General features: G+C 42.1%; 1 protein-coding gene across 1 annotated transcript; it reads right to left on the reverse strand.

The window, feature by feature from the left end:
• Positions 1-965: 965 nt before the first annotated feature.
• Positions 966-5,496, reverse strand: LOC123084525 (aldo-keto reductase family 4 member C10). Its single transcript, XM_044506081.1, has 7 exons — positions 5,297-5,496; positions 5,082-5,132; positions 4,579-4,655; positions 4,363-4,450; positions 2,580-2,852; positions 2,226-2,474; positions 966-1,340 (listed from the first exon to the last, which is right to left on the reverse strand). The coding sequence occupies exons 1-7, from the start codon at positions 5,405-5,407 to the stop codon at positions 1,257-1,259; spliced, it is 933 nt and encodes a 310-aa protein (XP_044362016.1). The 5' UTR covers positions 5,408-5,496; the 3' UTR covers positions 966-1,256.
• Positions 5,497-14,982: the final 9,486 nt, after the last annotated feature.

Raw genomic sequence — 14,982 nt, forward strand, 5'->3', positions numbered from 1 at the left:
TTTGTGTGCAGTATCTGTGAGCATGTTTTCTTTTTGTTAAGAATATCTATGAGTAGTTAATCATTCATATTTACATTCGTGTTGGTCGATGGCTTGTTTCAAAGTCACATATCACCTGTAGTTATGTATAAGTTGCGAGGCCCGCTGGTGTCCTGATAGTTATGTATAAGTCACATATCACCTGATCATGTATGCATCTGAATCGTTTCCAGCCTGTTTGTCGACATGGATCTTCGATCGGACGGCTACAGGGCGCTCGACGTCGCTGTTCCTTTTCCGACACTCAGCTGCTCCCATTCTTTCTGTTTTGCTTTTCCATTGGATTATACAGGAATGGAGGGAGTAATTGCAATAAAGCCTGTGATTTGTGGAGACTTGGGCATCTCATTTTCTAAAGTGTTAAACACTAGCCGCCCTGTTCCGGCTACCTCAAGCTCGCACCTCTGTTGGTTGGTGGCCAAAACCCTAGGAAAATTCCCTGAGCATCCCTGTTTTACTGCGTTTCGGCCATCAACCCATCACCTTTCCTGCACACTTCACAAGTGGATGGCACGTTCGGTCGCCGGAGTCCGGTGGCCCCAACGCGCTGACACACCTTCTGAATCTGCTGCCCAATAGAGGCGGAGGATGCCATCGGCCGTGGGCCAGGCGACATGGGGTTGTTTCCGGCTAGTAATTATGATGAACAAACTGGTAATACTACGAGGATCAGCTCATAAATCCTCCTCTCATCACCATGCATTGTATTCCCAACAAAATGGAAAATCGTGAGCACACTAATCCTACAGAAAAGCCATGACCAAAATTTGCACGTTGCGCAGGGCAATTTCTGAAATACTTCTTCCTAGTTCCTGACAGGAAGAACAATTTTAAGCCTGTACTCTGCTTCTCCGGAACTCTTGTAGAGTGGAACACATATACACGTACAAGGGCAAGGCATGTGTTCTGCACTCACAACTTGCTCATTATGAACGGAAGCATCATGTAATCTCGTCATTTTAGAGATCCCTGAGATCATCTTACAAAAGTTTCGTTCCCCGGTTTCATTAATTATTAATCTGCAAATGCTCTCTCGTATCTCCATTGCATACATGATCTGTCTTGTGGCTGCTCACGAGACGGTGATAATCACAGTTACATCACATGGAATTTTCAGAGATTCGTGTTTTCGCAATCTGTATAACTGAATTTGGCAGCCATGGCTGGAAAACCTTTACAGACATCTATTACTTTTTTTTTGTTTAGGAGGATGAAACCTAAATTTCACCGTCCCAGAGCTCCTCGTAGGTCTTGTAAACGCTCTGTGGATTAATCATCATGTTGCCTCTCAGAAGCCTAGCCTGAAGACAACAAGATAAAAAATGTCAGATGCGCTCACTTTTCCTAGTGAAAAGGTGTTAAAAGGGAAAAAAGTGGATGAAAATTAACAATGAATAAATGAATGGTCGAATGACGTTCTAGAAGTTTCTGCGACGCAGAAACTCACCCACATCGTAAAACATTGCAATTGCACGCCACGGTATTATGATCGACGCTCCTACTGCTATTAATATATTTCTAGAAAAACAATTGATAACAGGGGCTGATCAAGATGACTTGTGCTTATCCCAGGTGGATCCATGCCAAACTGGAGATATTTACACTCCCTCTGTGTTTATTTACTCTGCATATTAGGTTTGCCTAGAGTCAGGTTTTATGAACTTTCAGCAAGTTTCTGGAAAACTATATTAACTTGTACACCACCAATTTAATATCATTGGATTCCTCGTTGAATATATTTTCACATCATATAGATTTGTTATTGTAAGTGTTCATATTATTTTCTACAGACTTGGTCAAGCTTTATAAAGTTTGACATCAGTAAAAGCTAATATGTGAGGGAACAATACGGAGGGAGTATTGAACAATATGGTTGTGCCCTATGCAGCTAGAAAAATGAACATCGGATATCGATAGTGTGAATTCAGCTCTACCCAAGGTAACTAATACTGCCATTTTAAGAGTGAATAAAACAGTTGTGCCCTTATTTGAATCCTGTCATGATACACTGGTGTTTCAAGCTCCAAGAAGCACAAAAATGAAAAAATGCTACTTAACCCTATAAAGATCCAAGAGATTTGTTCATTTGTCATCCTATAAAGATCTTTAGTTATCACCAATAAATATCATTGCTTTATCCTCATTAAAGTATTGCTAAGGTTACTCGGTGCATATATGATATGTACCTGCTTAATCTCTGAGAACTTTGCAAGCATGTCAGCTGGAAATGTCCAATCATAAACATCAAGGTTTTGCTTTATCCTTTCTGGATTTGTACTCTTTGGTAGTACACCGTGGCCCATCTGAATGTTCCAGAGCAGAGCGACTTGTCCAGGTGTCTTGCGGAGTTTCTCAGCTATTGAGATGATTATTGGCTCTTCAAGGACATTACCATTCATCCAAGAAGTACCAGGTGAACCTAGTGGTGAGTAAGCCTGCAAAAAACATACAGGTGAGGAAAGAACAACAACAAAATAGTGTACCGCAAAAGCAATCCAGCTTATTTAGTGGTAAATAACACAAAAGATAATCAGACTTACACTAAGATGAACGCCAGTTGACTGACAAAAGTTGTGGAGCTTAGTTTGCTGCCAACAAGGATGACATTCCACCTGATTAACAGCAGGAGGTACGCGAGCTACATCAAGCAAGTCACCCAACTTCTTTGATGAAAAGTTACTCACACCAATCGCGAGAGCTTTGCCAGCATCATGTAACTTTTCCATTGCCCCCCAAGTAGCAGGGATGTCAGGTGTAACATAGTTTTCAGGGCTGTGGTTTGTTCCCTTCTTGACACTAAATGGGCAGTGGATCTACAAAATACATGGAGAATCAGAGATTTTAACCATATCATTTGTACACGCCATACTTAACAGTTTGAACACGTAATCATGTAATGCTAAGCTGAAGGTACCAGAAGAAACTGTCAAACAAAAAAAGAGATAAAACTCACTGGACAAACATAATCTTTTCTCAATGTATTCAAGATGCCAAAGGTGAACAACAGATGTTATCTGGAAACAATTGACAATTTGACACCGGAAATCAATAAGACCATGTTAATCCATACCAAATATGATGGCAAAACGTATATGTATGTAATATGGTTAACTGAATAGACAGAATTCAAGGAATATGGCACATGTGTTAGAAAATGACACAAAACCATATGCCCAGTTTGCACATTATAGACCATGGCAACAACACACGATTGGCTAGCATGGATACATAATTTTGTCATCAATTATGATTTAACATTTATGAATAATATAGACCAGACAAGTATTCAATTCCTGGTGAGGAAACTTTCTAATTAAATGATAGAGAAATGTATGTTTTTAGTCCCTTAAGTTCACCAAAAGTATATATTTGGCCCCTCAAAATTTTTTAGGCGATATTTCGTCCTTCAAGTTTCGAAAGTAGCTTTATTCCGTCCTAATCCTGGTTTATGTGGAAAACCACCCACGTGTCACCGGTTTTCTCTTTCCTCACATGCCACGTCGGATGGGCCTTTTTTTTCCTCATTATCTCTCTTCTCCCCTACCGAACACATCCACCACCACCGCGTGACCTCCCTCCTCCTGGATGGCACCGCTGTGCGGGTCCCCTCATTACCCAGTCAGTCTCACCGCGGCTTGCTCCTGCACCAACAATCTCGTCCCCATGCCATCGCTGCTGCTTGGTGCTACTCTTCCCCTACAGACGGCATCATCCCCTCGCACCACGACATCTCAATGGCTTCATCGATCTGGTCGACGCGGTCAACAATGGCCACGACGCTCTCGGGCTCAAGCGCGCAGCGGGCCTCATCGATTCGAAGCTTCCACACCTGATCCAATGCAGTGCCTATTGAATTCATGCTGTCAACAGTGCCAACCTTGGCACGCGGCAATGGCGGTGATGCGGTGGCGACTGAGTGCGTCGAGCTTCTTGCCGAGCATGAGTCATGTGTTGTCTCGGGGGCACGAGGCCACGAGCGCGTGCACGACATGGGAGCCGAGGCTGAGCGCAACCAGCAGGTGGCAGTCAACCTGATGTTTCAGTCAAAACCATCGACATATCAGACTAGTATCGCTTCGTTTCTAGTTTTGGACGAATTATGTCTGGTTTTGAGACTTGAACGACCCAATGTCTTCTAAAAAATTCCGAGGAACCAAATGTATACTTTTCGTGAACTCGTGGGACCAAAAACATCCTTTTCTCTAAATGATAACATACAAAAGTAGTGCTATCAGTACGCATAAAAACGAGATATTGATGATATAGAGGCCAGAATAGAGGAACTCAGGTACTGAAATATAATCGTAAATATGAGGTGCTCACAAGATAAAGATCCAAGTAATCAAGCTGTAAATCATTCAGGCTTTCATTTAGTGCTTCTGGCACATCTTCAGGAGCGTGACAGTCATTCCTGAAAACATAAGGCATCCAAAGAAGTTAGATGAGAACGATTAAAAACAGCAAATAGGCATCTGTATACTCGACTTGATCTGCCTCGATAGACAGAACTACTAAGATACCACCAGAGATTTCGGTTACCATAGCTTAGAGGTGATAAACAGATCTTTACGCTTCACTACCCCGTCTTCAAATAGCTTTTTCAGCGCCAAACCGATCTGGATAATGCAAATAATTGATATCAGCCTTCCACTGCTCCAATTATTACGTAACATGAATCAAGACGATACAACAGGCAGCACATGTCTTAATTTATGAAGGGAGTAAGTGCTGCTTGTCAGCTATGGATGTCATTGCAATCAGGCCACTGATATTTCAAATAGTCCTGAATTAACCCTTTATCTGAATCCTTGGCAGGTTCATTATAAGCCCATATCGCATAGTTAAATGATGGAAAGAGATGGACAGAAGAAATTCCCAGTGTGACGTTATGTTGCTGTCTTGCTTTTCTAGTTGCTTTTGCAAGGGTAGCAGATCATACACACATTGAGAAATCATACAGGACTGACCAAAAGCTGTTTTTTAAGTGGACTGAACAAAATAAACCTTTACAGATAGCTAGTAGTAGTTGACAGTGGTTTTACCTCCTTCTCATTGTGGTATTCTCTGGCGCAATCGATGTGCCGGTAACCGGCCTGCACGACCCAGAAGCAATTGAGAAATGAAATACTATTGGCGATCTTGTCGAAGATAAAAACAAGGAAACAAACACAGTATTGAAGCTTGTTGCCAAAAATAAAAGATGGTGATTGGTGAAGAGAGTGGTGAGAAAAAAAAACAGGAGGAGGCATGTGCAGACCTTGACGGCGGCATAGACGGCGTCCCCGAGAATGCCAGGTTCGGCCTGCCAGGTGCCGAGCCCCACCGAGGGCATCCTGGCTCCGGTGTTGAGCAGGAAGTGCCTCGCCATAGCCGTCTCTCTCTCTCTCTCTCTCTCTCTCTCTCTCTCTCTCTCTCTCTCTCTCTCTCTCTCTCTCTCTCTCTCTCAGTAGCGGTGGGCAGGAGAGGGGGTGGTTGTGATAAGCAGGAGCCAGTGCATCTGCTTTTGGGACACTCAACGCATTGACGAGAACGAGATCATCACCACACCTGCCCCACTCTCTATTTATTTGCTTGTCTTTCTTTTTTCTCTAATTAGTTGCAACTTCGACATCTAGCTTCTGCATTGTGCAGGTGACCTTTTGTATGTATAGTACAATAGTATAGGTATGATGTTTGTTTCGTAGTGTGGATTGAGATTCGGTGTTGATCTGATTTTAATTTGCAGAGAGCAAACTGATTATCAATACATGAGCTTTCCTCAGCGCCCCGTTCCCAGCGCACGGTGATCCCATCACCAATTCCTCTCTTCTTATCTGCGTGATCACTTCCAAGGCTTTGTCCATGTGCAGCCAATTTCGCGTTCCACTAAAACAAGTTATAGTGGGCATTGCTGTTGAGCCATCATGTTCCCATCTACTCCAAGTTCTTGCAGTGCTGTCGAGGAGCGTCGCGATGTACTTTGCTTCCCTGCTAAACATTCGTTGATTACTAGGACTTGGACCCCGCACGCACAGCCTCTAGTCTTGGTCTTGTTCTTATAATAATACCAATTGCTCAATTTACTAAAGCAAATTAGGCAACTAGTGGATACACTCTTGCAGCCAAAGCGAGCTCCCCTTTTATCCATATCATCCATAGCCTCTTTACCTAAACAGCACCCACAATTTGCAAAGAAACCATTGTATATGGCGTTTCTTGCTTATTTCCCTTTACCTTTGAGTAATATAAGTTCCAATCCTCCTAACACACAAGCCCCAATATTTAAAATAAATTTGTTGGGACTTGCACAGATAGCCCAGTTTGTAAACAAGCCATCTTCCTAACCAACAAAATGGTTGATGCATCCACATGTTTTAACTTGCACACATGATGACTGTAAGTATGCAAGGGATATATTTTTTGGATAAAGGGCGTATTTTATTGACACATAATATAGCATCGGGGGCTCAAATCATAATCAGCACACATCTGATCTCTGCATAGGTAGGATACACACTGCAGCCAACACTAACACACATGCTAGCAAAGAGCTAAGTCATAAAAGACCGAAGCTATGCCAAGGCGAAGAGAGAAAAAGAAAAAAAAGCCTGAAGAGATCAAAACAGCAGCGATCGATGATATACAACAATGACCCTCAACACCATTTGTATTTTGACAACACAATGAGTACGAGAAAGGTTTTCCAAAAGCAACGCCTAGATCCAACCTTCGAAGGCCAAATCATGAGTTTCTACTTGGAAGATCATGTCCGAGCAAATTTCAACCAATGCCTTCAACAAGGTAACAACGGAAAAAAAAACACCATCATTGCCGGGTATTGACAAACCTAGGGTTTTCTCCATGGAGCTCGTGATCGGGTACTCCAAAAAGCACCACAAATCAGAGCCATCATATGCTATCTCCTCCACTTTTCACGACCCCGATAACACAAGGGACGTAGACTTTGACGAGTGAGGAAGGCCATGCACCGCCAAAATCCCGAGTTTGGGACGCACCATCCTCCCAAGTGGCAGCGATGACCGATCTGCATGAGACAAAATCACCACATGCCGTCACTAATTTCGTCATCCTTGCTCGTGGCAGCAGATTACACCGGCGTGGAGGACATGAGCGCCGTCATGCATCGCCGTTACCGATTCAGATCACGAAACTTGCCGGATCAGAAGGTCCAAATCCCTCTGACCTTTCGGCACCCAGCGTCCAGCCGATTATGCATCCCCGAAGGTAGCGCCACGGCCAACACCGCCAAGCAGCGCGCAGACCAGATCGCTTGCGAGGGCCACGGCGGCATCTACTACAGGGCCACCACCACATCGCAGCATGCGGCTTAGGGGATGGCCTGGCCACCGCATCATCCCGCTGCCACGACACCAATGAGGTGCCTCTGGAGGAGTACCGGCTCTCCAGATCAAGGGACATGGCGTTGCTGGATGTCCTACCTTTCCTCTATTACTTGGGTGTCTCTTGAAAGTTGAAACCCGATGGATTCAAGGATTGCGAAGGCACGCTGCCACCCCTACGGGCCGCGAACTGCTGCCGCTGTTGCACAATAGCCATCTATATTGCACCAAGCCATTTACTGTACATCGTAATGCACCGTCCAACAGCAACAGGAACAGACCCCCGCCGCCGCCGTCGGCAGCGGGGGCAAGCCCGGTGGCGAGCGGCGAAGTGAGGACGCTTGGGGAAAGGCTCGCTGAAAAAGTGGATCAGGAGGCCACCCATGTCGCCCACACTGATGACGCAGACCGATAACTGGCATGTAAATGTTTGTGCAGGTGCTGTATCTGTGATCTCTCCGGTTGTTAACATGCAAACCTGATGGATATATATATATAAGGTCTTCCAATCCATGCCTGAGAAATAAGTTACGGCTCCTTGTTTCATTCTCCTATATATATATGTGTACTGCTGCTGGAGCATTAGGTGCGAAATTTTTGGTCGATGTGCCGAGTCTAAAAACTGATGAAGTGTAATATGTTTTCTTCCCTTTCATAGATCGACAGGCATCGCACACACGCTATGGCAGCCAACTGATGTCGTCTCTGATGTGAGTTTCACCGTGTTTTAATTTCTTCTCTCCTGGCAAGTGTTATGTTGTACGGATCAGTATTGATCTAGCTAGGTCACCTCTACTATATAGTATATACATATATCTATTGTAAGCCACCGCACGAGTTAGGTTGTTCGGTTGTAAATCTCCGTCATTTATAACTTTCCCCGATATAGTGAAGATTTGCTGACTGGCGCACGTGGTCTTTTCCCTTTCGTGTTGGAGAGATTTTCCAAGTTAAATTCTTGTGTCCCTGTGTTTGATTTCGTTCTTCATCGTGTTCGATTGCATGTCATATCTCTAACAACAAGTAATGTGTGCGTTCAGATTGTGTTGGACGGTTCTGCGTGCTGAATCAGAAACAAGCACAAGAAGGTTTTGTTGCCCATTTAGTGCTGAGGATAGTGAAAAGTGAATCTACCAAAATCTGTGATGTGACGTGCATAAGGCAGTTTTTGACTATCTCCTGGATAGGCTGATAGTGGAAAAACATGCAAGTAGCTACCGCAGGCGTATGCTAGACTGGTCATTTCCTTACATAAATCGAGGTTCAGAAAGGTTAGCAGCATTTGGTGTTCTTTTTACCACCGGAGCAATTTGTCCTGTGCAGCTAGCGTCTGCATTCATGCAAGACAAACGTTGAGAAGCACTCGATCGATAATACTTGGATTCATGCAAGACAAATTAGATTTTTTTGTAGTTCATAGATTTTTTTGTTGGATGTGTAGTAATTTAGATGTGTAGTTCATAGATTTTCTGTTCATAGAATCTTTATGATTTTTTTCTGTTGTAATTTTGTTTATAGAATTTTAATGATTTTTTTGTTCATAGTACGTATTTAGAAAAATGGAAAAAATAAAAAGAGAAAGTGTTTAATATAATTAGTTAGAAAAATACTAGTTTATTTTTAGTAATTCTACTTTATTTTATTTATAGTAAGTGCTTCATATATAGTTGAACTAGCTAGTTGATTTAATAAACTGCTTTATTTTACTATATATAGAAGTAGTTTGTTTTTATTAAGTACTACTTTATTTATTTATAGTAAGAGTTTAGTAGTTGAACTAGCTAGTTTATTTAATTAATAAAACTACTTTATTTAACTATATATAGAAGTAGTTCCCGCATCGACGTCGGCGATGCCTATCCCGCATCCTCGTCGTCGTCGACTCGGCGGTGGAGGCTTGCTAGATCATGGCCATGTTCGGGACTGGGCTCCGCCGGGCTGGTATTGAGAGGTGCTACCTTCCGGGGGACGTAGGTTGGTGAGGAGGCAGCCCATTGTTGACCCGATCCTTATTTGGTGGCGGTCGCGTGGTCCAGTGACGGTGCCGAGGCTTCCGGACACCGCGGAGGTGGTACGTCACCGTGTCAGCGAGAAGGACGAGCACGTCCGTCGCTACATGGTTGCATTGGAGGGCAGGTTCGACAATACCTGGCAGGTTCTCCAGGAATCTCACTGGAGCTATTATCCTGTGATGGTTTCTTATCTTTGGGTGTCCACCACCCGCGTCGATACCCGTCGGGCGCTATGGTTCTAGTTGTATTAGTGATGCTATATTAGTGATAATATTCGACGATGTACGGACACCAAGAGATGATGTACTTTTGCTTATAATTATTGAATAATACTTTATTTTATGATTTGGTTTTGCTTATTTTATGATTTGGTTTTGCTTACTGAATGCTCATATTGGATAAGTTCTCCTTCATTCCCGTGTGCTAGACAATTTGATGTAATAATGCACTCGGAAATGAAAGGAGGAGCTACGTACATCACCGATAGTCATCCCGTGATTAATAATCTAGTTTAATATTTGAATTATGAACATAGGCCGGAAATGTCGTACTCGGACGACGAAAACCGCCCGGGGGAGTGCGACTGGTGCCACGACGACCGAGGTATCTGCAACAGGTTCATTGAGCTGGACGAAGATCGTCGCTTCAGCATTAAGCTCGAGGAGACCTTCGATGTTCATACGATACGCAACCGATGATTAGGTATCTGCAACATTTTTTCGTAATTACTCATGACTTCAACTATTTTAATCATGACAATATTTTTCATCTTTTCCAATTCGACTAGCTTATTCCATGCTTTGCAAGACGCTATGTCTTGGAGAGGATGTGTTTTGAAGACCATGAAAGTTTCGAAACCAAAAAAATTATCCTAAGTACCCATCATGGTGTGGATTTTCAAGTAAAGCTGTACAATGCTCAGAGTGTAACCCATTTTGGGTCCAAAAATTGGAAAGCACTTTGCAAGATGTATGGTTTTGATGAGGGTATGCTTGTTACCATGGATCTTGGTGATCCTACAATCGAGCAAGAGATACCTATGATTTTCGTCCTTGTGGATACACCTCCAATTCTTCCCCCATGTGAGCTTAACATAGTTATTAAGTAATTTATATTGTTTATTTTAAAATAGTTGACAACTTATTCTCCATTGACAGCTTATTTTCATTCTTCAAAGAATGTGCGGAAGATGGTAGACAGAACCTACTACACCGAAGGCTCCGAACTAACTTATCAGGAGAAAAATCATCTGGTCACATTATGTACTGATCTTGATAATTACAATGTCTACAATCGAACTCCTCAACATTATGGTCAATACGTGCCACTAGTGCACCTGTTGAACTACGGTAACTACCATGGAGATACCCTGGTAAGATTTTTTACTATTACGACATCCGTGCATCTTTTTGCACACTTCTAAAACTAGTACATCATATCATTGCTAACTACGAAGTTATTATTATGTTTTTCAACAGATAATCCCGAATGATTGTGTGCCTCATCTGATGTATACACACGGTAGCCTTCATATTTTAAACATACAACCAGGTCTTCCTACGAATCTGAACTATCCATACCGGGTTTCTAAAAGAAGTGGAGATATGACAATCAAAGAATGAAAAAAATGTATGGACAGTCGTAAGGAGCTTCTTGGAAGCAACATTCAGCGAAGGGCAAAAATTGGAGACAGGATGATCGCCATTCTTCATAATGGAGAGTCAGGGTCTATATTGTTTTATGCTATTTTACCTTAAGGGTGTTTAGGTCCTACCTGATACTGATGATCATGTGTTAAGAACAATTATGTAGGGTCGGGTTCGATGACTATGAGGATGATGATCGTATGACTTATTATTAATAACGAGTAGAAGTTGTATGATGATGCATGATTAGTAGGACGAGTACTTGTTATTATATATGCTGATGTATGCGAGCATGCATGAGTTATTATATCAGCGGGTAAAATGAACATATATAGCAGCAGCGTTGGTAAACCGAGGACGAAGATATAAGAGAGGACACTTCTCTCTATTAGCTAGCTAATATAACACTAGTAGAAAAAAAACTCAAAACCTCTAAAGCAGCCACTTTCCAAAAAAAACATGGACTTTTGGTCCCAACCGGGACCAAAGGCCCCCTGACTGGGCTCGGCGCACAGAGCCACGTGGAGGCACATTAGTCCCGGTTCTTGTTTGAACCGGGACTAATGGGTGGAGGTATTAGTAACGGTCCATTAGTCCCGGTTCATGAACCGGGACTAAAGGCCCTCACGAACCGGGACTATTAGGTGTTTTTCTACTAGTGCATGTTGAGAACCCTATGCACGAATGAACGTAAAATAATGCTAAATAAGTATACCATAAGGATCGATTGAGATAATTAGGATGCAAAATTTCTCATTTGAACCTAAACTGAAATACAAATTAAATTCAATCAAACATGCACAGGTATACACACACATCACACCATGAATGGGAGTGTGCATTCTGTTCCTGAAGAGTATTTAACCAAAAACTATCACAATTCGCGGAAACGTGACAGAAAACTACCACTTTACGATTTTATCCCGAAAACTACCATTTTTTTATTAATCCGTGACAAAAAACTACCAAGTGTGAAAACTGCTCGCTTTGCCTGGGTTAAACGCGAATCTGACTGCCCGACCCCACACATAAACGGGCTAAAAATGCAATCAGGTCCCTAGTTTTTCTTCAAAAAAGCAATCGGGTCCTCCGCCTCCTTCTCCTCCTCGTCGCCGGCCTCCTCCTTCCATCCAGCCGCCGCTGGCGGCGACGCCGAATGAGAAAGGACGAGGTGTGGTGTCTGCGTGCTTTGCCATACGTGCAAGCTTCCTTGTTTAACTCTTTCAGCGAAATCTGGTCCGTCCAATATGAATGGAACCTGAGATTAACACGAGCGTGTGGATGTTTGATCTACGGAAACCTTAGCTGACGAACATCAGTAAGCGACGTTTTGCCAGCGAACCCCCTGAACCACACGATCTACATTTGATGGATGTCAGTTTTCCCAAAGAAAAGACAAAAAAAAAACTAAAAAGAAGGAACTACCATGGAAGTTTTGCAAAATGTCACCCCAGTTCACACAATACACAAAAAATGCCATCGGGGAGTTCGGAACTGCCACCCTAGCTCGCAAACGTTAGCCAGCTATGAGGAGCCTTGATCTAATGATCTTTTTTCATGAGAAAAGGTAAGTCCATGTTAGTGTAATTATTCACATATTTCGTGCAAATTGTTTGCCTAACACATCAGGTTTTCCTTATGATCCAAATCAGTTCCTCTTTTGTGAACAATAAAAACTATTAAATATACATGTTTTACATTTTTTTGAGCGCTAAATATACAAAAGAAATTGTAATCTAAACCTAAATATACATGTTTTATAAAATCATCATTATCGCAAGTACCCATTATTGGGCCAAGCCCACGAGAAGGGCTCGATCAGTAGTCATTCTCCCTTGGAGGGTATGATGATTTTTCCACAAATCTACTATTACATAAAAAAAACACGAGTTTGGTAAAGTCAAATTATCTAAGCATTCAACCACCTATATCCAACATCCCACGTGGCTCCAATGATATATCCATAACATCATCAATTTGCTTCCGCGTCAAGCACAACTATGCTTGTCCGAAAAGGGGAAAATATGCGCTTCCATGAGGAGCACATATTTGCTTCTCGTGGAGTCACAGATTTGCTTCCGCGTGAAGCATAACTATGCTTCTCGAAAAAGAAATAAGCTTTCATGAGAAGCACATATTTGCTTCCGTCTGAAACACACAAAAGGAAAAGGCACATATTTTGCTTTTTGTGGAGGCACATATTAATTTTCACAAGAAGCATAACGGAAAGGAAAAAAATGAAGAAAAAAATGTGCTTCTACCTCCTGGTTTTTTCGTCCGTTTTTTATCATTGGATTTTTTTGGCAATTTTTTGGTTTTTGGTTTTATTATATTTTTTAGTTATTTTTTTTCATTTTTTTGTGTGTGAAGAAAGTTCGTTAAATTTTATTAACATGGGATCTAATTTTGAAGATCTCGACGCAAGACATCAAAGATGAAAACGGTTCAAAATTTGGACACATGATTCTAAGAGAAGACGAATGTACGAAAAAGGAAAAAAAATCTCAGGTTGGGACAAGAGATGCACATGTAAGCGCCTGAGAAGATGCGAGTGACCTTATACAAGGGCAACCCTTAAGGAATGATTTGGGAGAAAAACGAATAGTGCTGACCCATGGTTAATATTATTTTCCGTCTGTCGCAACTAATGGGGTTACATTTTTCCATTGTTGTTTATTTTCACTTTTTACATGTATGCTTATTTTTTATTTATTTTCCTTATTTCATTGTTATTCGTGTTTGTACTCTTAGTTTTTGATTTAGATTTTGTTTTTATCTATTTATTTTAATTTTTGTATATGTGACATTCATTTTCCTATTCAAACTGATTTGTGAAATGAGTAGAACGTGAATATAAAAGTTGGATTTATATTTTTTTACAACAAAATTTGGATTTATATTTGTTGAAAGAATTGTTTTTTTATATCCTTTATTGAAAGGAAAGAGAGAAAGAACTGGAAACAATGTACTGTTAGTGGGCCCCGTCAAATGGGGCCGCAGAAAACGCTTCAGGCCTCAGAGTAAGATCGCGAATTCTCCCCATGACTGCTAGATCTTACTCGCGGTGACCCGTTGTCATTGCTGTCTAACTGACCGTGCCACCGGCGAGGGCTTGTCTTGCCGGCGGCGCCGCGAGTGTTGCCCCTGTGCGCACAGGTTCGGCCACAATGGTGGCCCTGGCCGGAGGGCGTACTGCAGATCTTTGGCATCGCCCGGCCGGCAACAAGGTAAGCAACCCAATATTCCAGCTCTCCATGACTGCTAGCGTGAATTCGCCATTTACAGATCTTTACAGATATATATCCTCTTGCCCCCTTTTCGTGCTTGTGGGTAAGAATTCGGACCTGTAATAATCAACAAATCAATAGCCGCTAATCGCCTCCCAGCTTGTAATCATATGTGTGCGTTTTGCAAATCATCAACATCTTCGATCGTTGATGATTTCATATATAGTGTGGAATGTGGATCCCCTCCCAGCTTCAGCTGTTGGTAGGTAGTCCCTGTCAATCACTTGTGCTGCCTGACAAATGGATGCCACAATCAAAGCGTTACTATCTAAATAGTTCGGCAAAAGTTTGTTTTGTACTGAAGAAAGAAGGTGGATGCTTACCATTGCCGTGCTTGACTCACTCAAGTACCCTCCAGTCTTCCTTTTCTAACACCAACTTGCCGGTAGGTACGGCGGCCACTTTGTCGAAACTAAACTCTTATTGGGTTAGCTGTTAGGAGAAGCCAGCCAGCCAGAGCAATCCTTTTCTTGTCTTGAGTAAAACAATAAAAGCTTTGTTATCTTTCTGTATAGTTCAGAAAAGGAATAAACAAACAGCTTGTGTATGTGTGTGGCCATTGTTTGTTGAAGGGCCATATCCCAAAGGAGAACCATTTGGTCATCATAAATAATCAGATTAAGCTTGCTGTCCTCAGTGAGGTATGAATTATTTAAAT

This window comes from Triticum aestivum, chromosome 1B (genome assembly GCF_018294505.1).
Source record: "Triticum aestivum cultivar Chinese Spring chromosome 1B, IWGSC CS RefSeq v2.1, whole genome shotgun sequence".
In the NCBI taxonomy this organism is placed as follows: Eukaryota; Viridiplantae; Streptophyta; class Magnoliopsida; order Poales; family Poaceae; genus Triticum; species Triticum aestivum.

Bases quoted from the DNA above. Each gene is read 5' to 3' on its own strand.
- LOC123084525 (XM_044506081.1), bottom strand. From the start codon at position 5,407: ATGGCGAGGCACTTCCTGCTCAACACCGGAGCCAGGATGCCCTCGGTG. The intron at 5,133-5,296 runs GTCTGCACATGC...TGGGTCGTGCAG, and splicing joins CCGTCTATGCCGCCGTCAAG to GCCGGTTACCGGCACATCGA. The intron at 1,341-2,225 runs GTACATATCATA...TGTTGTCTTCAG, and splicing joins AGTTCTCAGAGATTAAGCAG to GCTAGGCTTCTGAGAGGCAA.